The following is a 22,310-nucleotide window of genomic DNA, read 5'->3' on the forward strand; positions in this document are numbered from 1 at the left end:
TATCTTGTTGGTGCGCCACACGTTTTTCATCACTACTGGGTGGGCAGGAAGGCACGGATAGTGAATGATTACAGTCCAGCCATTCAGCAGACTACCTAACCATAAAAGACAACTGTAGCAGTTGATGTGAAAGGAATCATTAGATGTGAATATCCCGTTGCACTCACTCTGTTGGATCTTGCAAGGCAGAGGCCAAGTACAATCACAGTCACTGAGTGTTAGGGAAACTATGCTGACAGCCTGTTGACTGCGAGAATGAAAACGCCGGGGATCAAACCGTACTCTGCCATGTTATCGCGGTTAGCATTGATATAGCTGTTCATTTCCAAGCAATGGCCTTTTGGGATTTGACTTCCCCATGATAGCCTTACCACAGGCTATCTTCTAACTGGAATACGGCCATTTGTACACTGAAGCATTCACTAGAGTGAACTTAGAGTTGGTCTGTTCTCCGTGCCAATAATCCTGGTCCCCGAGGGGTTGCAGGTGATATCCACAAGCCAGAGACGCCGATACGGCGACCATTGGCAGAGTATAGAAGTAAATGAAGTCTATTGTGACTGGCAAATATTCTAATATACAATCATGGCCACGACCTCTTCGACCCTTTCCCTAGGAACTTCACGACGTAGAAGCCATCCAAAATGCCAAATAGTATCCTCCTGCGACTTTATCGACTGCTGCAACCGCGGCCAGAGGTTAAAATGGCCATGAGGCATTCCAGGGTAAGCATCTAGCTTGACATCAACACCGTTGTCTCTCAATACTTTTGCATATATGATGCCGTCGTCGCGCAGAGGGTCGAGGCCCGCGACCTGCACATATGTCCGCGGGATAGCCGAGAATGGCGCAGTCGAGTTGAACGGCGAAAAGTCCTCTGACAGAAAGTCCTGCTCGTAGAGAACCTCGTATCCAAGGCCTTTAGAATCCTGTAGAGGGTTTCCGGAGGAGTCTGCGTTCTGCTCGCGAGACACCCACAGCTCCTTGTATTTCTCGGGCACGGTCTCTTCACTCATACACACCGGAATGCTGGCCAGTACTCCTGTAATTGGCGGCGAGAGCTTCTCCTTCACGGCCCGATGCGCTGTGACGATGGACAAGTTTCCACCAGCTGATCCACCCCCGATGACGAATCCTTTGGTCAGGTCTGCGTCGAGAGCCGACTGATTCTCTGTTATCCACTGGACAGTGTCCCAAACATCGCTCGGGGCAGCTGGGAATTTGTGCTCTGGTGCTCTGCGATACGAAAGCTGGACAACAGTGGCGCCATACAGATATGCGACCGTGCGAGCCCAGGCAATGGACTGGATGTTGGTGCCCATGACAAATGCGCCCCCAAATACAAGAACAACGACGGGGTTTGCAGAGGAAGAATTTCTTGGTTTGACGATGTGCAGTTCGCTCTGGTGTCCATCACGCATGGGGATATTCATGACACTCTCCTGCGTGTCGAATGCTGGACAGGAGTCGTATGCTTTCTTCTCGATTGCGGACACTGTTTCGCGCAGCTGCTCGACGGGCAGCGACATGCCCATCGATGGAGCTGGGGTATGTTTGAGAGCCTGATGATTCATATTAGACAATATTCAAAACAATCTGTGGCTCTTACCTCTTGAAGCTCTGGGTCGACAGCTGCTAGCCTGAGGACATCCTCCTTGGTGGTATACTGGTCCATTGCTGAAGTTGAACAGGTGCCTATGGTACAAGTGGTGTCTATATCGTGGCTCATTCAGCTTTCTTTTTGATTTTGTCTGGTTTCTGATATTGATGGGATTTGTTAGGGTTATATACTGCAGTGCCGGATTAGGCAACCCGGCATCATGCAGGCTCATCATGACTCATGCTTGATCATTCTGATACAGCCAGAATTACTGATCTACACCAAGTAAGTCTTGAGGAGCAGTCATTGAGTAAAAGTCTCTAAATAATTATACTATACTATCACATCTCCTATTCATATCCAGTTTGGATGTGGACCGTCTTGACAATGCTCGTCCTCGTACCGGGCTTTTGGCGTCCGTCGATGAGAGACGTCACACTGGCATGGGCAGCATTCATGACCCCAAGCTCGTAATATTGATCATATACTCCCTTGTCAGTCTGATCGACCGCAGACTTCCCATGTGAGACGAGGTTCCCGGTGTTCGCTCGTCGTGAGGTCGTGGCAACATACGAGGGCCCTGACCCAGACCCTTCTTGTCCTCGTACGAATTTGACGAACCCTGGAATCATGGGGACGGCACCAGACAGGATAACGGAGCATACTTCTGCGATGCTGATTGTCTGGGTTAGCAAGACTAGGAGTGGCAGCGGGGAGGGTACGTACGCCCAAAGGCCAACAGGGGAAATCGCCCATGTAAAGTCGCTTGTGTTGGCCAGAAACACACCGTATACAAGTCGGAAGACACTGGAAATACAGCCCCTAGTAAGGTTAGTCCTGCTCAGCTGAAAGAAGAGTGGTACCATACAGAATTCCAGTGCCGAATACCATCCCCAGGATCATCTTGGTTCGAGTAGGGAGCTGCAGTCGCGTAATCACCATCAACGGGAAAAGCAGCATCGTGATATCGGAAACCACATTGATGGCGGACGAGGCAATGAGCGAGCCATTCGACGAGATGCAGCGGCCGGGCAGCTCAGGCTCCCAGAGCTTCTGACGTGGAACACAGGCCAGAATGAAACTCAGGGTGATGGCGAGATAGCAGGGCACGTTGGTCCACAGCAGAACTTCATGCAGCCAGTAGAGCTTGCCCTTCTTGCTGACGACGAACATGCGTTTCATCTGCAGGAGCATCGCCACCTTGGCCCCCAGGATGGTCGGACAGTAGATGATCTCGATGACATTCGCTCGTTCCACCACGCGCTTGAAGTCTGCAACCGACACATTCCACTGGTGAATCCCCTCCCCAAAGCTTGTCGCTGTGACCATCAACAGAGTGAAGGCGTAGAACCCGGCCAGAGACAGCGCCAGAATGTACTCTTCCAGCTGCACGCGACGCAGAACTCGCGCTTTCATGAAAATTCGGAGGACCACAGCAATCGTTGACAGCACCAGCGCCACGGCCGCCGTGGCATAGAAGTAAACACCCAGCGAGAAAGGATTTTCGAGGTTGCTGGAGTGCCCCGGGGGTGGCTCGAGGGCCGGGGTGGTCAGGTCGGAGCTGTCCATCTGGACGCGCAGACAAGAGGACGTCGAAAGGTCGGGGTGGTGAAGTGGGCTCCGATGGAGCCGTTCATTGATTGCCAGCGGACAGCGACAATGATAGGGGTCATTATTGTTTTATACTCGGTCCTGTTCCAAGTCCGAGGGGTCAACAGTAGGAGCGATGTGTGGGGGGCTTCGATAAAACTCCACTAGAAACCGCCACCCAATGGTTCCAAACGCATTTGCACACCTCTCAGTGGTGCAGGGCTCGTATACAAGATCAGCGCTGCAGAATAAGCTTTGCACCAGGCTCGATATGGTGGTTATTGGCCGTGGAGCCTCGTGGTGGACTCGAAGTGGACTCGAAGTGGACTCGTCGGTGGATTAGGATCATTTAGATGCAATTAGACAGATCCCACTCTCCCTCTTACAGCGATTTGCACTGCTCATCACCGTATCCGCGGAGCTCGTTGCCTCTGAACAGTTTCTGAGACTCTTAAAATAGCTAGATCTGCACCTGTGAAGACACTGCCTGGCTCGTGAGCTCAGGATGACACATTAATTGCTTCAAATGGACCCGCAACGGAGGTTACCCGACCTGAAATCAAGGGTAGGCATTAAATGATTACTTGAAGAGCTAAGTCTGCAGGATACAGCGGTAGTTATACGTATGGTATTTCAACTCCGTTCAGTGGCTATACACCAACGGATGATTGCGGTATACTATGGTCGATATGGAGGCTCATTGACAGATCAGTCCCTGTGAACATCATAGCTGTGCATATTGACCGTTGAGGCCGATCAATCAGAGGCGAGAGCATCGATTAGTTTCTTATACCCCTTAACCGCATCCTTTAATTCCCCCACAGTAAGGGCCTCATGGTCGGAATGGGCCACATGGATACTCCCAGGCCCGTAAAGGTACCGCTTCACATTGCTGGCCACCTCGAGGTTTGGAATATCTGTTCCATAGTTAACTGCTGCGATTGGGAACCCAGGGACATCTGTATCGAGATTCTGGGGCGGATATCCAAGGACATTGCCCTTGTCGTCCTTTTCAAACTCAACCGTCACATTCGCGTCCTTGATCTCTGCCACCGAACGACGCACGGCACAGGTAATAGTCTCTGCGGCGTCTTCATGAGTTCCTGCTGCCAGTCGAACTAGTCCGGTCGCGTTCGCAGACGCAGGAACTACATTCGATGCCACGCCGCCTGCTATAAGGCCGATATTCACCGTTGTCCGGTTATACTTTTCTGAACTGGGCAGCCCACCCTCGCGAGGAGGGATATCCCCTAACTTATCCAGCAAGGACAATGCTGGAAGAATCGACGAGATTGCACTCGATCCAAGCCATGGATACCCCGAATGTGCAGCCCGACCGACACTGCGCACCGTGAATCCCAGTGTTCCTTTGTGTCCAGAAACAAGCGCGCCATCTGTCGGTTCGCCGAAGATGATGCCGCGATATTTGCTGCTCTCTGGGTCATAGAGGGTTCTATTCGCCGAGAAGGTGCGCATCCCCATACCGTCTGCTTCTTCGTCCACGACGAAGAGGAGGGCGAGAGGCGTTGAGGGCGATTCTGAAAGCCTCTCCAAGGCAGCAAAGACTTGAGCAGCGACATTGGCTTTTGCATCGACCGAGCCGCGGCCAGATACGATCACACTGTTGGAGTCTCCGGTTTTGTTGCCATTGCGCACGGAGTATGGGATATATGGAGGGACAACGTCAATGTGGCTTGTGAGAAGGACCTGTGAATCCTCGGGAGAGGAGCCAGATGGATAGGCGAACACGTTGAACGGTGCCTTTTCGTCAGCCTTCGAATCACTCGAGCTGGTTGATACGGGTTGTTTGACCACGGTGAAGTTATGCGCCTCCAGGAACTCAGCGATGAATGTGCCAACTTTGGCTTCATCCTTGGAGATAGAGGGGATTTGAACGATGTCCCGATGGAACGAGAGGAAGGGGGAGTCGTCGATGATGCCCTTCAGACTTTGGTCTTCATATTGAGCTGGCGCTGTGTCGTCTCTTTTGGCTGGGCTCAGACTGTTCCTTGCCATGGCCAGTCTGTCTATCGACAGCGAAATCGCACTGGAACCGCAACATACCAGGGCGACAAAGAAAGAAGACCTCATAATGGCAATATTTTGAATGTTTCTGGAGACTAGTATCGAAACCAAGTGCTCTGATAATTATTCTGCAGACAAGAAATAGCAGATACTTATAGACAGCCATCTTCCGGAAAAGTCGGCAGTCTATACCTTTCCATTGACAGAATGGAGGACATATTACTCCAGTATCGCCAGTCACTGCATTAGCTCAGTGGAGCCCGCTCTCAGGGTCCAATCGTCCGTGAGGTCTAATTCCGCTATATGATGTATTTCCTATATAGGCTGGTATGATGTAACCAGAAGTGCTGCGGGGATTGCCTGTCTGCTTTTGTGAACATCACACCTATAGGCTGATTCGAATTGGAGTAATCTGTTCTTGATCAGCAACTTCAGGTTTAAAGTGCAGTGTCATTTCGTCTTGGATATGTAGTAGGATGGCATTAGGGCCGCTTACAGACTGTAGATGGCGTTGATAGCATAGCAACATATGAATGATCCTGTATTCTAGTATCTATAAGTGCATTACTCGCTCCTTACGGTCTCTCAACGCGATTTGGAGTAAAATTGCTAGATATTTAGGATGATCATCCAACCGCGGGGACTAGGAAAGTTCTCCAACGTCCAAGCAGCTGAGCCTTCGCCGACCCCTTCGACCGAGCCTTGAAGCTTGGATTTCGGGATCCAACACGAGTCCGGCCCATGTGGTGCACAGATCCTCGGCGACTGAAAGGCCTAAGCGTACTTTCTCGCATCAAACACCGAATTTTTCATTAATAATATGCCAGTGCATGAGATACTGTCTTCAAAACAATGCCTATCAGTTCTCGATCACCGTACGTGCAATACCAGGCTCAGTAATATACCCGCGAACTGGGTAAGAATAGTATACATGCCACTAGATAGCTAAGCAAGATACACTGTCAGCTACTGCGCAGTTGGCGCATAAGCGTACCATTCCTTGATTCCCACGCCCGCATACCCCCCGCTTCCCCCGGATGCAGACAAGACAGCACGGATGGACGTTGTCTCTATCTGGTCAAATCCCACTTCAACCGGAGTATCGGAGACCTCTAGCGGATAGGGCGAGCTATTGGACACCTCCGTCCAAGATCCATTCTCCAAATACTCGACATGCCATGCAGTCGGGGGCGCCACGCCTTCCGATGCGCCCGCCGGCTGGTCCGCGAAAAAGACCATTGCCGTACCGTTCAGCGTCACTGCCGAGTCCCAGGAATACACCACAGTACTCTCCCCGAGAGAGTTCGTGCCGTCATACGAACTCCAGATGTCCGGTGGAAGTGGGTTGACACTGATAACGCCGTCGTGAAGAGCTTCCACCCAATATTGAATCGGGGTTGCATTCTCAGAGCTCGCATTGGCTGCGCCCGCAATGTTGCGCGTTTGCTCTGGGTCACTCTGTGGTGCAAATGTCTGTTTGACAGTATTGATGGTCGGGGGAGACTGCGAATCGTCCCAGGTGAGCTCGTCAAAGGCCACACTGCGTCGGAAATGATATCCGCCCTCTGCGTCCGCAGTGTGATAGACAAGGTACCAGCTCCCATTGCTTTCGACGACGCCCGGGTGGGAGGTCGTGGAGGAGACGATGTGCAGCACGACGCCCTGGAATGTCCACGGGCCAAGTGGCGACGAGGAGGAGGCGTATGCAATGCATGCGTGGTAGGAAGTCGGCGTGCATGGCGAATCCGCGCCCGCGTTGTTGGCGGCATATACCATGTAATATGTCTCCTGTCTCTTCATCAGCCACGGGGCTTCGAAATACCCAGTCAACGTCGATGTGTCGACTTCAATGACATCGCCGGTAATCGTGGTCATGTCGCTGTCGAGTTGGTACCCCAGAAGACGACCAAACGTGCCAAAGTAGAGGTAAACGCTTCCATCTTCGTCAACAAGGACGGTCGGGTCAATGTTCTGGATGTCATTCCCTGTCGGAACTGACTGGGACACAATCGGACCGTCCGGGTGGGCATCTTCATAGGGCCCTGTAGGGCTGTCGGATACAGCAACCCCAATAGCAAATGGGTCGGTGTTGGGCGAGTTCGCCTCCGTCACGGGCGCATACAGATAGAATTTCTGGTCAGGGCCCTGAACAACCTGAGCTGCGTATGCGGTGCCCTCAGATGCCCAGGAAAACACTTCAGATGGCGCCGCAATGTTGGGATATAACGTCCACTCTGAGCCCGCCGGGTCAGGGCTGGCCGACTCAAACATGCCCCATTGAGGCATCACAAACGAGTTTGTATCCGGTGGTGCATCATCCTTGCCGCTGAGAATGTACACCGTGTTGTTCACGACAAGCGGTGCAGGGTCGCCAGAGTACCATGAGCCATCAGCCAAGATAGGGTTGCCCTTGGACGTGAAAGTAACAGGATCCGAGCCATCGATCTCTACAGCCTGTGTAATCCCTGCTGCAAGGGCAACCGTAATCCCAATAAGCGATCTCATACCCATATTGAGCTTCCACGCCTTGGAGAGGGGTAAATATATGAATAACGAAGGATCGTGCCACTGCGAGGGATATATAGGACCTGCAGACGTTGATGCCGCCATAATCAATCTGAGTCGCCTGAGAGTACTGTCAGACACACTAGGAACTTGGCAACGACCAGATGTCTGATGGTATTATGCAGAATGCGCCTATCAAGGCCTTGTCGAGTGATCTGCAGGGCAAGAGGCCAGCTAGGGACCAGTTCAGGCCTATATCTGAAACGCAAAATGGCTGTGCCATTGCAGGAAAAACAACAGTGGGGGAGACTATTCCTAGAGAGCAGTAACTTCTATTAAATAGCTGACCGTTGGGAATTGAATGCAAATCCTGGTTCCACTTGGAGTTCTTGAGATTACACATCGCCATTCAACGGCCACACTAACGACTGCTGCACCGGAGAATCTCCTTAATTGTACTAGTCCTCTGCAAGGTGACAGCATCTGTCTCATTTTATTATATGCAGATGGCACTAAAAGGCCTCGTGTCTGCGTCCGTTGTCCAACCCCCGGCGGTTTATCCTCAGGAGGGGATGTCTTGAATACAACCTGCAGTGCCAGATCACCTTGTCTGTCGCATTTCTGTCAATAACAAAACAGCAGAAAATATCCTCACCATGAGGGTTTATGCCGCTGCGCTGGCCGCCGTGCTGGCTGTCTCAGCGCAGGCCCAGGATACCCTGGGCCTGGCAAATGGCTACAAGAACTTGTCGACGACCAACTTCGACTTTGATCTGGTGCAGGACGCTCAGGTTCTCTCCTCTATCCGACCAAGCGGGGGGGGCTTTGACTTCTCTCCTTCCCACTTCCTCCAGTACCGTGCAGCAAATGGCCAGTACCACGTCGGCGACATCAACTTCCGCTATCGCCTGTCCAGCACCGGCGAATGGATCGATGTCAGCACCGCCTCATCTCGACAGGCAGTCGAGGACGTCTCATCGACAGAAGCACTGAGTGAGGCTAATCTCGCGAAGACCCTGCCTGATTCATTGCCACTCGACGTTACTCGCAGGTGGACAAACATTGACGGCGACTTGGGACTGACCTTCACGCTGAACAATACGAACGAGGAGGCCGTTGAGCTCGGAAGCTTGGGACTGCCAATCGAGTTCAACAGCATCTTCTACAACTATACGACGGACGAAGCACTGGAGAGATGCTCTCTTATCGATCCCTACATTGGGCTTGGAGCAGGCTACGTCCAAGTGACGCCAACCCGAGGCACTGGCGATGCGCTCGTCATCACTCCCCTTGGCGATACTCAATTCGAGGCGTGGAATTTCCTTGAGGAACCCACTGACGGAGAACTTCCATACCACAGCCAAGTCTTCGAGGGGTTCTACGAGTGGCAGGTCCTGACGAAGGCCCATGCGGAGCAGGACTGGGCAGATGTTGAGCCATGGAACGCGCCAACCTCCAGGACTTTGAAGCCAGGAGATAGTTGGACGGTCGGGCTACGCCTATCCCTGGTGAAGGACGGTATTCGTGGCATTGGAGACGTGGTCGAGGCTACTGGGACTCCTTATGCAATGGGTGTCCCTGGGTATATCATTCCATCGGACTTGGAGGCATCACTGTATATTTTTACAAACAAAACCGTTGCCAATATCACAGCGTCTCCCACCCAGTCGTTCAATATTACCGAAGGCAGTGGCAGCAACCTGTGGAAATTGAAGCCCCAGACCCCAGGCTGGGGCCGTGTTCGACTCTCCATCACCTATGGCGACGGCGTTGTGCAGACTGTACATTACTATATCACAGACAGCGCCTCCGAGGCCGTTGGAAAACTGGGCAACTTCTTCACTACAAAGGCCTGGTTCAACGACTCGAGTGATCCCTTTGGGCGGTCTCCTTCGATAATCACGTACGACCGCATCGCAGAGAAACAGGTAGAGCAAGATCCTCGCGTTTGGATAGCAGGCCTGATGGACGAAGGCGGGTCAGGGGCCTGGCTCGCAACATTGATGAAACAGGCAATACAGCCCGAGCCAGCAGAAATCACGAAGCTGGAGCAGTTCATCGATGAGACTCTCTGGGGCAATATCCAAGTAAAGGACAACCAGACCGGTCCAACGAACACCAGCGCCGATGTCTACGGCGTTCGCAAGAGCGCCTTCTTCTACGAGCCCAGCTATGTTGCCGACTACGAGTACGAGTCGGATATCAACTGGGGTAACTGGTGGAGCTGGAATCGCGCCGACTCGTACTTGGTGGATGGCAGAGCGTACAATTACGTCCATGTCACTGCGGCATACTGGGCCATGTACCGCGTTTCTCGAGCCTATCCTGACCTAGTGACCTCGCACGACTGGGAATGGTACTTGAACCATGCATACGAGACCGTGATGCGATGTTATGCTCAGGATGAATCAGGCACCTACATTGTGGGATACGCGCTGGTGGGATTGATGGGCGAGACCGTCTGGGGAGAGCTGCTCAAAGACCTTCAACGCGAGAACCAAACGGAGAAAGTGAGCAAGCTGGAAACAGTCATGCAGGATCGAGTCGATTACTGGGATACGCTTCCTGCTCCGTTTGGCAGCGAACAGGCCTGGGACTCGACTGGCCAGGAGGGCGTGTACTACTGGACACGGTAGGGACTCCCCCTGTATATGTAAAAGTATACTGACATGATAGATACTTTGGCAACGATGCTCTAGTGAACAAGACAATCAACAGCATCCTTGGATACATGCCCACCGTGGCGCACTGGGGATGGAATGGCAACGCTCGTCGCTACTGGGATAACATGTATGTTTATCCCCAATCTCATGTTCATGCAAATTCATACTAACTAATCAGCTACGGAGGAAAGCTGCAGCGCATTGAGCGCCAGATTCACCACTACGGATCCGGTCTAAACGCACTGCCTTTACTATCCCACTTTCGCTACAATCCGCAAGACACCCACCTGCTTCACGTAGGCTACGGCGGCATGAACGGGCCACTTTCCAGCATCGACTCCGGCGGGTTTGCAGCAGCCTCATTCCATTCATGGCCGGACACCCTGGCCTGGGATGGATACAGTGGAGACTATGGCCCCAACTTCGTTGGTCTGGCGCTTGGCGCTGCGGTTTATCTTGTCGAGGACCCGAAGCTAGGGCAGGTCGTCTACGGGGGAAATATCAAATCGAACGAGTCTACTGTTGTCGTCGCTCCTCGCGATGCAGTGAAGCATCGTGTCTATATCGCACCCCTCTCGCTCTACATCACGATTGATGCTGGCGCAATCGAGGAGTTCGAGTACGATGCTGGCAAGAGTACTGTTTCCTTGATCATTGCGTCAAAGTCAAGCGCCGCTCCGGAGACAGCTGCAGATGCTTCAGCTGTGGTTGTTTGGCTAGAAGATCTGAGTGGTTCTCAGACGTACACTCTTGATGGAGAATACACAGAGGAACGGGGTGGCTTTAAGGTGCCTCTTGGTAAAAGTTCTGCTACGGTCACTGTTGGGTCGAGTTTATCGAAACAGTATTTTAAGGACAGGTAGTCTAGTGCTATTTCTGGGAAAGGCACTAGGTAGAGAGTTGACAGAGGCCTGCGGGATGGAGGCGAAACAGAAGTTCCATAACGGAGAGCCGACAGTCTATCCAGGCACCAGGGCGCCAACCGACTGGATGGGTTGATTATTAGGATGCTACAGGCCTATGCACATATCAGTGCTACTTTTTGAATAATTCTTCAATTGTTATTATTTACCCCTATGTTAATACTAGTGCCTAGCCCTTAGTGGGAGATATCTATACGAGTTCTTTGTCCTGAGATTAGCGCCTTTTACTACCCGGGTTTATATAGGCCTGTATATACACTACTTATTTCTGTTTACTGCGATGCCACGCGTTACATTCCCTAGTTATAGCCCTGGAGGGATTCGTAATTCGTAATTATCGGCAACATGGAATGCATCACCGGCCAGTACCACGGTTCCTGTATAATTGGGTTGAATTTCCATTATCACGCCGCCGGGGGTATGGCCTGAGCAATGATGAAGCGTGACACCCTGGAATAGCTCACACGTCTCTCCAGAGAAGGTCTTCTAGTTCAGACGGTCGACTACAAAGTAGTCAGGCTGATATGTATCCTTCTTTATGCCGGTTGCAGTCGACCAAAACGCATATTTGAGCTCGTCTTTGTGACCCCAGATCTCCACTTCTGATAAAGTGAATGTTTTCTTGTAATTAAATGCTTGATGAGCTACAACTCGGCAACTATCCACCCCCGTCTCCACGATCTGTCAACTACCACCAAAGAATGGCAAAGGCTGGGGTTATTGCCAAGGCATCAGTGTGGATGTGCATGGATCCTGGACTCGTTTTACTGGCAGCTACACTAAGCTCCACGTAATTTGAACAACGGGGCTACACCAGAGAGCCACCCAGGAAGGAAGTTCTAATTGCTAAGAAATTCATTTAGTAATATATAAATGTGTTGGTGGAATGTTTACGGCTGTTGACGTATTCTATATAAAGATCCTAGGCCAGGCTCAGCTTGGAACATACAGTACTTCACCGTTAATATAAATATATAAAAAGGGTTCTCAATTAGGTGGAATCTGGTACAACAGTACAATCCATGGCTAGGAACGAGTTGTCTGCACAACCAAAAGTCCATGTGATCAAGATAAAATTTCCCTACTCGAATTCTTTAATCTTTTTGCCTGTCAAGGAGTAAGTGCCCTATTGTTATGGGAACTCTGTCGGAGCCCTGATATTAACTCTGCCTCAGGCATCATTTCCTGCGGACCCGCCTCAGGCATTCAAGGTCACGTGTCCGCCCCTGTCAGCCATGTCAAAACTCCAACAGCCCCTGTATTACAGTTCTTCAAGTTGAAGACATGGACGTTGGCATGAGAGTATTATCGGCAGATGAGCAGGGGCTCCCGTGCCATCTCAAAGGCGTGGACAAGTTGATATAAGATATTGGCGTTCATTTGTTGATTATCGACTCAACAATATGGCGTCCTATGTTGGGTTAAATACAGTATACCAGGTATATATGATTGTGAGAGAAACTCGGGCAAGGGCGGACCGTGGAATTTTAAGTCTCCCACTACAACGTCAAGCCCCAATCGTGTACTGGATTGACATGATGACCGATAATGCATTTGAGACCATTCTCGGATAGAATGAGGAACAGATGGTACAGAAAGGCCCTTGATGCCATCCAATATTAAGCTATCCCGTTGTTCTTTGGTCCAAACTCAAGCGTTCCGGAAGGCCGGGACGCCTTTCCGAAAGGTTTCCCACATATTCTTCAGCGAGTAAGACCTCAATAATGTCATTTGATAATCCGTGTCCCTGCTTGGGCGGGCGGGCTTCGATGGATGGACCGTACACAGCTGAAGGTAACCGCAGTGGTAGAGAGAAGTGATGGTATAAGCATTATTATTGTATATTGCCGCATTCCCATATCTCCAGAGATTATGCATTGTGCGCGTAACCAGTTCTCCGTTATATAAGGCGTGCCGTTCACCTACCGGCCTAATGGACAACGATCCCATATAGCTTACCTACCGTTGAAGATTTAAAGAAAGTAACATGGAAAAGCAAAATAATAATAATGAGGCGGACGTTATTGGATCGTCATGGGCTACGAAAAGTAATTCAATTGTTCAATAACGGAAATAAGTAGATGATGTTGAATCATCGCAAATCATACGTACCCCTTCAGCCGAAGGATTGAAGTTGAGTGAAGGCTTGCTTCGACAGGGCTACTAACCCTGGGTTACCCCATACAGCTTGTTAATGGTATTTAATAGGGCCCTCTAGATGATTAGGTGCAGGTTATCTCTAATTTAGTATATTGACAAACGGTGGTTTACCCAAGAACTGATACAAGCCCTTCCCATAGTATCTCGTGCCCTCTGCCCATGGCAGAAAGTCACTGAGCATGCAGTATGCCCGTCTCGAGCTGAAGGTACATTACCCTGTGTGGGTGGGTAGCATTCTAGGGAGAATACTTTCCATGAATGCAACACGAAGCCATGGCAGATAAGGTAGTACAAGATAACTGACGCGCAAAAACCCCATCAACCATTCCATAATATCTCTTTAATCATAACCCCTTATTTAAAAGAGTTCTGAGCCCTCAGGAGATATATTCACGGCTGGATACCAATCTTTGAACGAGTTGTGTGAAGCCATTCTTCACCTCGCAAGGTGGGACCTCGAATATTTTATACACATTGGTCTTGTAACTGTCTTCTTCCTCTTGCGGAGAGCGATCTCAGTTCTTATTTTTCCATTCTCAATCTACCCGATGGGTTGACTTTGACGCAAACAGTGCAGAACAAGCATGACGAGCAAATTCGGCCGCCCTTTCCGCCGAAGCCCAGGCATTTCAAGATCGAGGTCGAGGTTTCTCGCTTTAGGAAGTACAGACTCAGTATGCGAGTCTAATACACAGCGTCAGAGCGAAGAGGAACGTAAGGAACAGATTCCCCTGGATTCAGTCGGAGAAAATGCAGCGCCATCAGAAAGCCCACCGCAGGATGCCACTCGGGAGCTGGCTAAGGAACCGCCAGTCGCATCAGCCTGGAAGCGCGCTGCTCTTATGATCGGCCTAGCCCTCGCGATACTTTGTATGGCCCTGGTAAGCCTGCCGCACCGGTCCCAAGACGTACTTCGATGACGGATGATCGCTGATCTGTCGAACGTTGTCATGCAGGACAACACCATCCTAGCCACTGCAATTCCGAAGATTACGGAGGAGTTCACGTCCGGGAAGGATATGGGATGGTATGTTAGTGCCTATATGCTAGCGCAATGCAGCATGACCCTGGTCTATGGGAAGCTGTTTACCTATTACACCATCAAATGGGTCTACCTCTCGGCGCTTGTTCTGTTCGAGGTAGGATCTCTGATATGCGGCGCCGCACCGAGCTCGATGACCCTTATTATCGGACGTGCAGTGGCCGGAATCGGAGGATCTGGATTATTTGTGGGTTGTTTTATCATCGTCTCTGTAATAACCCCTGTGGAGAAACGCCCATTGTTAAACGGGATACTGTCCAGCTTCTACGCGATAGCTGGGGTGTTTGGGCCCCTGTTAGGAGGTGTTCTAACCGATTACGCGAGCTGGAGGTGGTGCTTCTATATTAATTTGCCTCTTGGGGCTGTGACCGGGTTCTCTATACTTCTCGTCTTCCAGGCGCAGAAGCCAACAAAAAGCCCATCAAGCGCAGTCAAACAACTACTGGAACTTGATATTGTGGGACTTGTCCTCTGTATTCCAGGCCTTATCTCCCTGCTACTTGTGCTCCAGTGGGGAGGTGCTGAGTATCCGTGGAGCAACTGGCGCATTATCTTGCTGCTTGCCGTATTTGGGGCCTTGATGCTGGCATTTGCTGCTGTCCAGTACTGGCAGCAAGACAGAGCTACGATACCCCCCGGATTGATCGCGAGTCGGGATGTCTGGGGTCCAGTAATATTTGCCTTTTGCCTTACGGGGTCCGTGGTCGTTTTCAGTTATTATGTAAGTCTCTCATCTATCTACGAGTACCAACCCCAGTACATAAAGTAACATTTCTGTCATTCCAGCTACCAATCTGGTTCCAAAGCGTTAAAGGCGCCTCTGCAACGATGTCCGGCGTCATGAACATACCTCTCATTCTAGCAGTTGCTGTCACCTCCATGCTGGCAGGCTGGGCCGTTTCCTCCGTGGGATATTACACTCCGTTCATGTACGCCACGCCATTGATAGCCTCGATAGGAGCCGGAATGTTGTCAACCTTGAGAATAAATTCCGGTCCTTCCGCCTGGATAGGGTTCCAAGCGCTCTACGGAATCGGCGCGGGAGTCGGATTTGGGCTGCCGGTGGTTGTGGTCCAGGTTACACTCCCGGCAGAGAAGATACCAAGCGGAACTGCTATAGTCACGTTCACTCAAAGCCTAGCCGGCGCTCTGTTCAACTTCGTTGCGCAAAGCGTTTTCCAAACCCGGCTGCTGCGCGCTCTAGCCGAAGAAGCGCCTAGCCTGGATGCAGCGAGGATCATGGAGTCTGGAGCCAGTATGATTCGGCACCTGGTTGAGCCTGATATGTTGCCTGCTGTCTTGCGGGCTTATAATACTGCGGTGATGCGTGCATTTATTGTTGCTGCGGCTCTGGCTGCTGGAAGTGTATTGGGTGTGCTGTCTTTGCGATGGGTGAATGTTAAAGGGAGGAAGAAGAATGAGACAGCTCCTGCCTAGGGCCTGCGCAATGAAGCTGTTTCCGAGGCGTCTTTACTTTGAATGTTATTTGTAGTAGCAACAAAATCTTCAGTCGGGAGGAATGGTGCCTTTGCTTTGACCTTCAGCCATGTAAGCTAGTGATTTATAGATTCTATATAGCTTTGCACGCCAAATGTCGGACCGAGTGAATCAGAGATCTTGTATAAGTACAACCGCTAAACATGCATAGCACCGTGCAACCGAATCAGGGTTGGATAGACCAAAGAGAGCACAAACTGGAAAGCTGTGAAAAGACGTTTATTAGTTCATCTTCATACCAGCATTAACATCACCTTGCACTAAACTCCTCCATTCCTAAGATATATTATCTGTCTCCCTTTCTAAACAAACCAAGGCATATATACGTAGCCGGAGCCAAAAGCCAAATCAGACCCAAAGCCGACCTCGCTCCGCGTGATCCGTCCGTGCACAAAAAGGAGTTGCAAGTCAGTTCGTAGACTCTGGCTCGTTATGCTACCCAAGATACGGAGATCGTGACCTGCGATTCCGACTCTACCCATTTTCTTTCGAGGTTGAGATGTATACCCACCCCTTATCTGTTTCTGGTGTAATTTACCCGGGTTTGTGAAGGGTGCAGGATGGGCGTCGGATATGGAGAGCCGACGTACTTGGAAGGCATCATCGAGCATCACCTCTTGCACGTCGTGATCTGGTTTATTGAGACTTTTTTTGCTTTTAGCTGGTTTCGAAGAGCACGAGGGCTAACACGTAAGGCGTAATCCTAGCACTGTGAGATGATGTGTGCTGAGTAGAATATAATTAGCAGCATGATACATGATGAGAGGCAAGGTGAGGTCGTAAATTAGACCATTGCATCTAATACCCGGCGAATAGGGAAGCTGTAGAGGGCAATGCTGATACGTAAGGTGCGTATAAGGACATGGGCGAACCATATTTCCCCCGAAGTTCCTCTGAATAGCAGTCATGCACAGTTGCATAGTACTAGATAGAATGTCTTACATGCTAAAGGGCGGTGGTCTTTCTCTGGATCACAAGGCCGCATTATGGTGTAGGATATTCGGCAAGGAAGGGTGTTCGCTCCCTTGCGTTTTGGTGTCACGATAGGTTACGGCCCGCAGTCCTCTCCAACGACTTCAAAGTTTGAAAATAACTTCTCGGCCAGTTGGAGCGGCCTATTAGGTGGTAAGACTCGGCGCTGTTCCCCAACCTGCCAGAAGGCTACACAAGTATGCAAGGGATCTGAATGTAACCCTGGAACGAATGTGGCTATACCGCATGTTCTTGTAGGGGACTTTGGATTGTTGGACAGTCCTCATATCGGGTGAAGCTGGGTGATGGTTTAACCCTGCATATGAATGGTCACCATGCGGTCACTGCGGGAAATTTGTTTCCTAGCACACGTAGGACTAAAGCAGCGACTTTATGCTGTTCATCGTGCTGGGCCTGTCACGGAATTGTTTTCTTTTTCTTTCTCTCAAAACAGGCCGTCAAGATCTTGATGGAATTGAACATGGCCATAGTACCAGTGATATATTTCTCTGCGTCTGCTACTAATGTTGACATAAGACTTTATTTAAGGGAATATCATCCAGACACACGCGCTCGACGATGCCTGTTTTATATAGCAGCACGGCGCACTTGCCCTAGTTCCTCTTCTGACATAGGCGTATGACGCTGACCTATGCAGCGGCCTCAACCCTTATTGCAAGGAGTACAATGGAATTCCTCGCCACCGTCTTTCATCGCAATCCACTCAGCGGCTTCCTTGAAATCTGGCACATCGTTAGCAACATCGCAGCGAACTACATGGGGAGCGGAATATCATTACGTTCGGCAGGAATATTCGTCGGTATATAAGCCTCGCCTGTTTCGATAGACCAGCGCACCCGCTCAAACTCCTCGGACGCATAGCTTCTGCAGCAGTGCTCTGCAATCCAGTCAATGATGCCAATTGCAGGAGCTGCTTTTTTCCCCACGCGCTCGTCCACCGGTGTCTCGAACCATGCATCGTTGACTCTCCATGCGTTGCGCTGGATGAAGGTTGCTCGGTGTTTTCTATGTGCTTGTTAGTCCCGTCTATCTCTGGTGGTGGTGGTGTATCCTCGAAGAACTGCACCGGAGCTCCTCCATAGCCTTCAATCCCAGCTTGATGTTACGCTTTCCCGCGCGTTGTAAGGTGATAGCGATCGTGGCGGCATCTTCAATGGCTTGGGTTGCGCCCTGCGCGGAGGTAGGGAAGAAGGGATGTGCGGCGTCTCCGATGACGGCGATGCGTCCCACCGGTGAGACCCAGGAATCCAGCACACCGGCGCGGAGTAAAGGACAGAGAATGAATTGGTCTTTGGACATTTTGTGGACCACAGGGCGGATCTGATCGATGCATGCCCAGTAGTCGATCTGCCCGAGCATCTCCTCTTTGTCAACCGGGGTGGTCCAGAAATTGTCTACCAGCTGAGTCGTCTAGAAAGTAGGCTTTGTTAGGGGAGGATTTACGCTTGATGTAAGATGGGTAACAAAGTTTACCTGAGTGATTCCAAGACAAAACGACGCCCTCCCTTTTCCGCACGTCGCAAGCAAGACGTACATATTTGGTCCTGCAAAGGCAGTCGCGGAATCATTCTTGCTATCCTTATTCAGGAGCCAGTGGCATTGGGGATCGTCAATGAGTGCCGTTCCATCCGCTTTGCCACGGTAGGCTGAGAAACCGGAGTAATAGGGCCGCGTGTTCCTGGTCGAGACAACAGCGCGGCCTCTGCTGTTCGCGCCATCGGCAAAGATGATGCAGTCGCCTACGGTCTCGATGCCATCCACGACGACACTAGCTTCGGTCTCGTTCTCGCGGAATTCAGTGACCTTCACGCCTAATCGGAGGTCTAGCCCGAGTCTCTTGGCCGTCTGATATAGAGTATGGACCAGGCCCCCGCGAGGTACCAGGGACAGCCCTTTATCCGTGTCGGGAATGGGGTGTTGACCAACGTGCACCCCATTTGTATCGTAAACTTTGCAGTTTGTGCAGTTGTAGGACCATTTCTTGACCCACTCCCCTATGGATCCGGTGTCGTCGAGGTCTCGGAGCACTTGATGGCCATTGGGCGTCAGGATCAGGCCATCGCCTGTATGCACGGAATTCATCAGTTGGTCTAGCTCGTGTATATTACAGCTCATTGAGGAGATTGCCCTTTACTGACCATACGGCTCGAGATTTTCGAGCTTCTCGAAGCCGATCACGTGGTGTCCCTTCAAATGACAGGAAAGAGCCGCTGTGAGGCCTCCGATCCCCAGGCCGATGATTATGACGGTAATCCCGGAGGGAGTGGGAGAACTTGAGCCAGTCGGGATAGTCATTGTGCCTGAGTTTGTGAAGAAGATGGAAGAAAGGGAGGGCAAGACAAGCAAGCAAGTTTTTGGGATAAACTAGCAGTAAACCGAAGTGTACGGGGATGTTGCAGCTTAAGAAAAAATGGCATAGACTGTGGAACGTAATGACAACAGCCACCGGATCTATGGAACAGCATCCGGTCTCCAGATTGGGGGACGGGAACATACGGATTCTGTACAAGTGCACGCGGGGAATATTCGATAAATAATACATAGTCGTACAGAATTTAATCAAACATGCAGTGGGAGGCTCCACTGGAATGCATGTTTAGCATAGCTATTACGTGTGGCACTATTCTAGACAATAGGGAAATAATGAAACATTTGACAGCTCGTGTAGCCAGCAACGAGGGCTGTGTTCTTGAGCATGGTTAGCACCCATGCCCTTCGGAGAGAAAGGGGAAGATTATATCACACTTTTACCACCCAGGCAACAAGTGTCAGCCATTCTCGAAAAGGGCTTGTCATGGCTCGAATTTATTTTTGCATAGAATGTAGAGCATAGCAGTACAGTATTTGACCCTGTGCATTCCATCCTTTCCTTGCTGTTTGTTCGTGCAACATCAAACTAAGAGAAATAAATTATACATTATTCAGGTTCCACTGGACCAAAAGCTCCCGGAGCACACCCATTCGCTCGAATGATAGAGTGAAGCCTAGCTCTCCTTGCTGCTGTCCTTGCGTGAGCGAGGTTCGCCCTCGAAAAATGATATTTCTTGCTGCCAGGTGCCTGTGGAAATGTGAGAAGCCTTAGCTGGCCCTGCTTACCATGCAAAAGCTGATTTTAGATCAACATGACACGTATCCTTTCAAAATAGCTCGAATATAGACCTGATTCGTTATGAACCCAAGATTCGGAGGAATTGTAGAATATAGCGTGCTTGTAAGGAAGTCGATTATCTCCTTGCTACACTAAACTCGAACTCACAAGGGCAAATTTAATATCAGCTAAATAAAATGGACTAAGTTCACCAAAGAAATTGGTTTGCATAATTCGCAAAAGGACCCAATGATCTCGCCAACCAGACAAGCAGAATAATACACGCCAGGGAACGTGAAGCTGGGGCCAACTATACTAAAAAACACTCAATAGCCGCCTCGCACGATCCGTCAATGGAGTATATGTTCCCCAGGCGGAACCCTGCTGCAGTGAGCAGTCGTTGCCACTGTTTCTTAGACCGCTCAGCACCCGTGGTGTTCAGGGTGACCAAGTCTTGTGTGGCAGATTCCACATTAACCCCCTTCGGCGGGAGGACCATATCGGATATAACCACACGCTGTGTCTTCTTGTCTGTAATTGCAGTGGCAATGTTCTCAAGAATCCTAACACACGCGCCCTCGGCCCAGTCATGCAAGACGTGGCGGAGGAAGTAGATTGCGGCACCTAGCTCAAATACGTCAGCAAAACTCACAGTACTGTGACAGGTAAGAGGGGCTACGTGCCTTTGACCGGCTGGGGTTTGAAGAGATCACAAGGTATCTTCTCGATTCCTGGGAGGTTGTGCGGGATCGCATCCAGCACATCGGCTCGGTCCTGCAGGATAAACCGACCCTGGATATCCCCGCAAAGTTGGCGGATTACAGCAAGTGCTTGGCCCTGTCCGCCGCCAACATCAACAACCAGCGGGGTATCAGGGTTGGTCGTGCTCAGCTGGGCAAGTGTGCTGCGGAACGGATAGAGTGCAACGGGCCAGGGATGGGCCGTGGAAATAGCATACATGGCGCTATTGAAGATCTTGGATCTTTCCGGGAACTGGGACATGTGGTCCCACATGTCTTTCCCTCCTGTGTTGTGGGCTAAGGTGTAGGGGCAGTTAGTAGCGTCCTCAGGCGGATTTCCTCCGTTGGAGTCGAGGAAGGCATGTAGTTGGAGACATGCAGGGAGGAATTCGTCCACACTGGCAGAGGCGTGATTAGCGTTGGTTGTATAGCAGGGCTTCTAGCGCATTCGACAAACTCACTAGCCCAGGAACTGATTTGTAACGTTGGGGTCTATGTAGGCTGGGAGAAGGGAGTGTGGCTGTATGTCTCGGTGTCGACTTCCTTGAAAGGTCCCCAGATAGTACAGAGTCTCATTAGGCGTACTTTGAGGAAGTTGCGGGCGTTAGAAGGAGAAATCCTGTATTAAGCGGTTGGGGTAGGGTTAATCATCAAGGAGTTCCTTGTCAGAATGCATCTTCCCAGCCAATTCGCCAGCGCTCATGGCTGAGCCGTCTCTGGGAAGAGCATGGAACGCTCCAAGGCCAAACAAGGCCCGGACGGCCCCAATATGCATCACCTGTGAAAATTAATATATTCATCAGCACATTTTGTGGCCGTTGGAAATGAAAACGGCCAAAAGCGCACCTGCTCTGCAAAGTTAAAGACAGAAATAAATGGCCCTTTGATGGAATTGAGCAGAGTATACGTCTCTTTGACGAGTTCCTGGGTTCTGCCATTATGCGCAGCACTCTCAGCAGGCGAGGTCCTCTCTGAGCCATCACTGGGCAGGCCGGAAATATACCCCTCGACGAGGGAGGTGACTCTCGCCAATTGTTCCTTGATGGCGATTGCCTGCTGATCGGCGGTCACCGCGGTTGTTCTTGCCATTCTGATAATTCTTTTTTGATAGTGGCGAACGATTTCGTGACGATCATGAAGATGATACCCACCCAGTTGCTTATTGAGGTGGGGGTTTTCTTAAGTACTTTTTGGAAACTTTTTTTCTGTAAAAGATCATAAGCCTGGGAACAGCCAAGATACTCCGCTAGACCTGTGCAAGGTAGAGATCTCTGAATTCATGAGCAACCCTACATTCTGCAGGCCATGGTGATAACCATCCACCCCTGGAAAGTGAGGTTCAAAACGCCTCTAACCAACGGAATGTGCAACACAAATGTAAGGGTCGCTGCTGTACGACTGTCTTGCCTCGTTTGGAGCCAGCTGGTGGAATGCAATGGAAAACAGCCATGTCTCCTGCGTACCACCAAGCAGCGTCCAGAATG

The 22,310-nt window shown here is 50.7% G+C and overlaps 8 protein-coding genes across 8 annotated transcripts; 2 read left to right on the forward strand and 6 right to left on the reverse strand.

Moving 5' to 3' along the window:
• Positions 1 to 572: 572 nt before the first annotated feature.
• Positions 573 to 1,675, reverse strand: ASPVEDRAFT_69974 (alpha/beta hydrolase; the record flags this gene model as incomplete). Its single annotated transcript, XM_040816048.1, has 2 exons — positions 573 to 1,562; positions 1,610 to 1,675. 2 exons carry the CDS (start codon positions 1,673 to 1,675, stop codon positions 573 to 575), a joined length of 1,056 nt encoding a protein of 351 aa, XP_040665380.1.
• A 275-nt stretch (positions 1,676 to 1,950) lies between these two features.
• On the reverse strand, positions 1,951 to 3,169 carry ASPVEDRAFT_128068 (uncharacterized protein; the record flags this gene model as incomplete). Its single annotated transcript, XM_040806513.1, has 3 exons — positions 1,951 to 2,275; positions 2,327 to 2,422; positions 2,469 to 3,169. The coding sequence occupies 3 exons, from the start codon at positions 3,167 to 3,169 to the stop codon at positions 1,951 to 1,953; spliced, it is 1,122 nt and encodes a 373-aa protein (XP_040665381.1).
• Positions 3,170 to 3,946: 777 nt separating this feature from the next.
• On the reverse strand, positions 3,947 to 5,206 carry ASPVEDRAFT_81218 (M20 family metallopeptidase; the record flags this gene model as incomplete). Its single annotated transcript, XM_040817000.1, has 1 exon — positions 3,947 to 5,206. The coding sequence occupies one exon, from the start codon at positions 5,204 to 5,206 to the stop codon at positions 3,947 to 3,949; it is 1,260 nt and encodes a 419-aa protein (XP_040665382.1).
• Positions 5,207 to 5,887: 681 nt separating this feature from the next.
• On the reverse strand, positions 5,888 to 7,995 carry ASPVEDRAFT_39019 (uncharacterized protein). The gene has a single exon (XM_040811821.1). The coding sequence runs from the start codon at positions 7,823 to 7,825 to the stop codon at positions 6,182 to 6,184; it is 1,644 nt and encodes a 547-aa protein (XP_040665383.1). The 5' UTR covers positions 7,826 to 7,995; the 3' UTR covers positions 5,888 to 6,181.
• A 284-nt stretch (positions 7,996 to 8,279) lies between these two features.
• On the forward strand, positions 8,280 to 11,540 carry ASPVEDRAFT_187913 (uncharacterized protein). Its single transcript, XM_040809017.1, has 3 exons — positions 8,280 to 10,352; positions 10,397 to 10,510; positions 10,562 to 11,540. Exons 1-3 carry the CDS (start codon positions 8,377 to 8,379, stop codon positions 11,244 to 11,246), a joined length of 2,775 nt encoding a protein of 924 aa, XP_040665384.1. The 5' UTR covers positions 8,280 to 8,376; the 3' UTR covers positions 11,247 to 11,540.
• Positions 11,541 to 14,050: 2,510 nt separating this feature from the next.
• Positions 14,051 to 15,945, forward strand: ASPVEDRAFT_128221 (MDR family MFS transporter; the record flags this gene model as incomplete). The annotated part of the gene is made up of 3 exons (XM_040806524.1): positions 14,051 to 14,347; positions 14,423 to 15,229; positions 15,295 to 15,945. The coding sequence occupies 3 exons, from the start codon at positions 14,051 to 14,053 to the stop codon at positions 15,943 to 15,945; spliced, it is 1,755 nt and encodes a 584-aa protein (XP_040665385.1).
• Positions 15,946 to 17,638: 1,693 nt separating this feature from the next.
• ASPVEDRAFT_69979 (FAD-dependent oxidoreductase) lies at positions 17,639 to 19,613 on the reverse strand. Its single transcript, XM_040816049.1, has 4 exons — positions 19,137 to 19,613; positions 18,472 to 19,061; positions 18,065 to 18,399; positions 17,639 to 18,003 (listed from the first exon to the last, which is right to left on the reverse strand). The coding sequence occupies exons 1-4, from the start codon at positions 19,291 to 19,293 to the stop codon at positions 17,751 to 17,753; spliced, it is 1,335 nt and encodes a 444-aa protein (XP_040665386.1). The 5' UTR covers positions 19,294 to 19,613; the 3' UTR covers positions 17,639 to 17,750.
• Positions 19,614 to 19,982: 369 nt separating this feature from the next.
• Positions 19,983 to 22,006, reverse strand: ASPVEDRAFT_148664 (uncharacterized protein; the record flags this gene model as incomplete). The annotated part of the gene is made up of 6 exons (XM_040808170.1): positions 21,673 to 22,006; positions 21,561 to 21,604; positions 21,288 to 21,410; positions 20,770 to 21,224; positions 20,411 to 20,710; positions 19,983 to 20,056 (listed from the first exon to the last, which is right to left on the reverse strand). Exons 1-6 carry the CDS (start codon positions 21,913 to 21,915, stop codon positions 19,983 to 19,985), a joined length of 1,239 nt encoding a protein of 412 aa, XP_040665387.1. The 5' UTR covers positions 21,916 to 22,006.
• Between the last annotated feature and the right edge of the window lie 304 nt (positions 22,007 to 22,310).

This window comes from Aspergillus versicolor (assembly GCF_001890125.1).
Source record: "Aspergillus versicolor CBS 583.65 unplaced genomic scaffold ASPVEscaffold_3, whole genome shotgun sequence".
NCBI classification, from domain to species: Eukaryota; Fungi; Ascomycota; class Eurotiomycetes; order Eurotiales; family Aspergillaceae; genus Aspergillus; species Aspergillus versicolor.

Coding starts and splice junctions, on each gene's coding strand:
- ASPVEDRAFT_39019 (XM_040811821.1), bottom strand. CDS start 7,825: ATGGCGGCATCAACGTCTGCAGGTCCTATATATCCCTCGCAGTGGCAC.
- ASPVEDRAFT_187913 (XM_040809017.1), top strand. CDS start 8,377: ATGAGGGTTTATGCCGCTGCGCTGGCCGCCGTGCTGGCTGTCTCAGCG. Junction 10,353..10,396: donor GGCGTGTACTACTGGACACG/GTAGGGACTCCC, acceptor CTGACATGATAG/ATACTTTGGCAACGATGCTC. Junction 10,511..10,561: donor CGTCGCTACTGGGATAACAT/GTATGTTTATCC, acceptor CTAACTAATCAG/CTACGGAGGAAAGCTGCAGC.
- ASPVEDRAFT_69979 (XM_040816049.1), bottom strand. CDS start 19,293: ATGACTATCCCGACTGGCTCAAGTTCTCCCACTCCCTCCGGGATTACC. Junction 19,062..19,136: donor CGAAAATCTCGAGCCGTATG/GTCAGTAAAGGG, acceptor CCGTGCATACAG/GCGATGGCCTGATCCTGACG. Junction 18,004..18,064: donor AAGGCTATGGAGGAGCTCCG/GTGCAGTTCTTC, acceptor ACAAGCACATAG/AAAACACCGAGCAACCTTCA.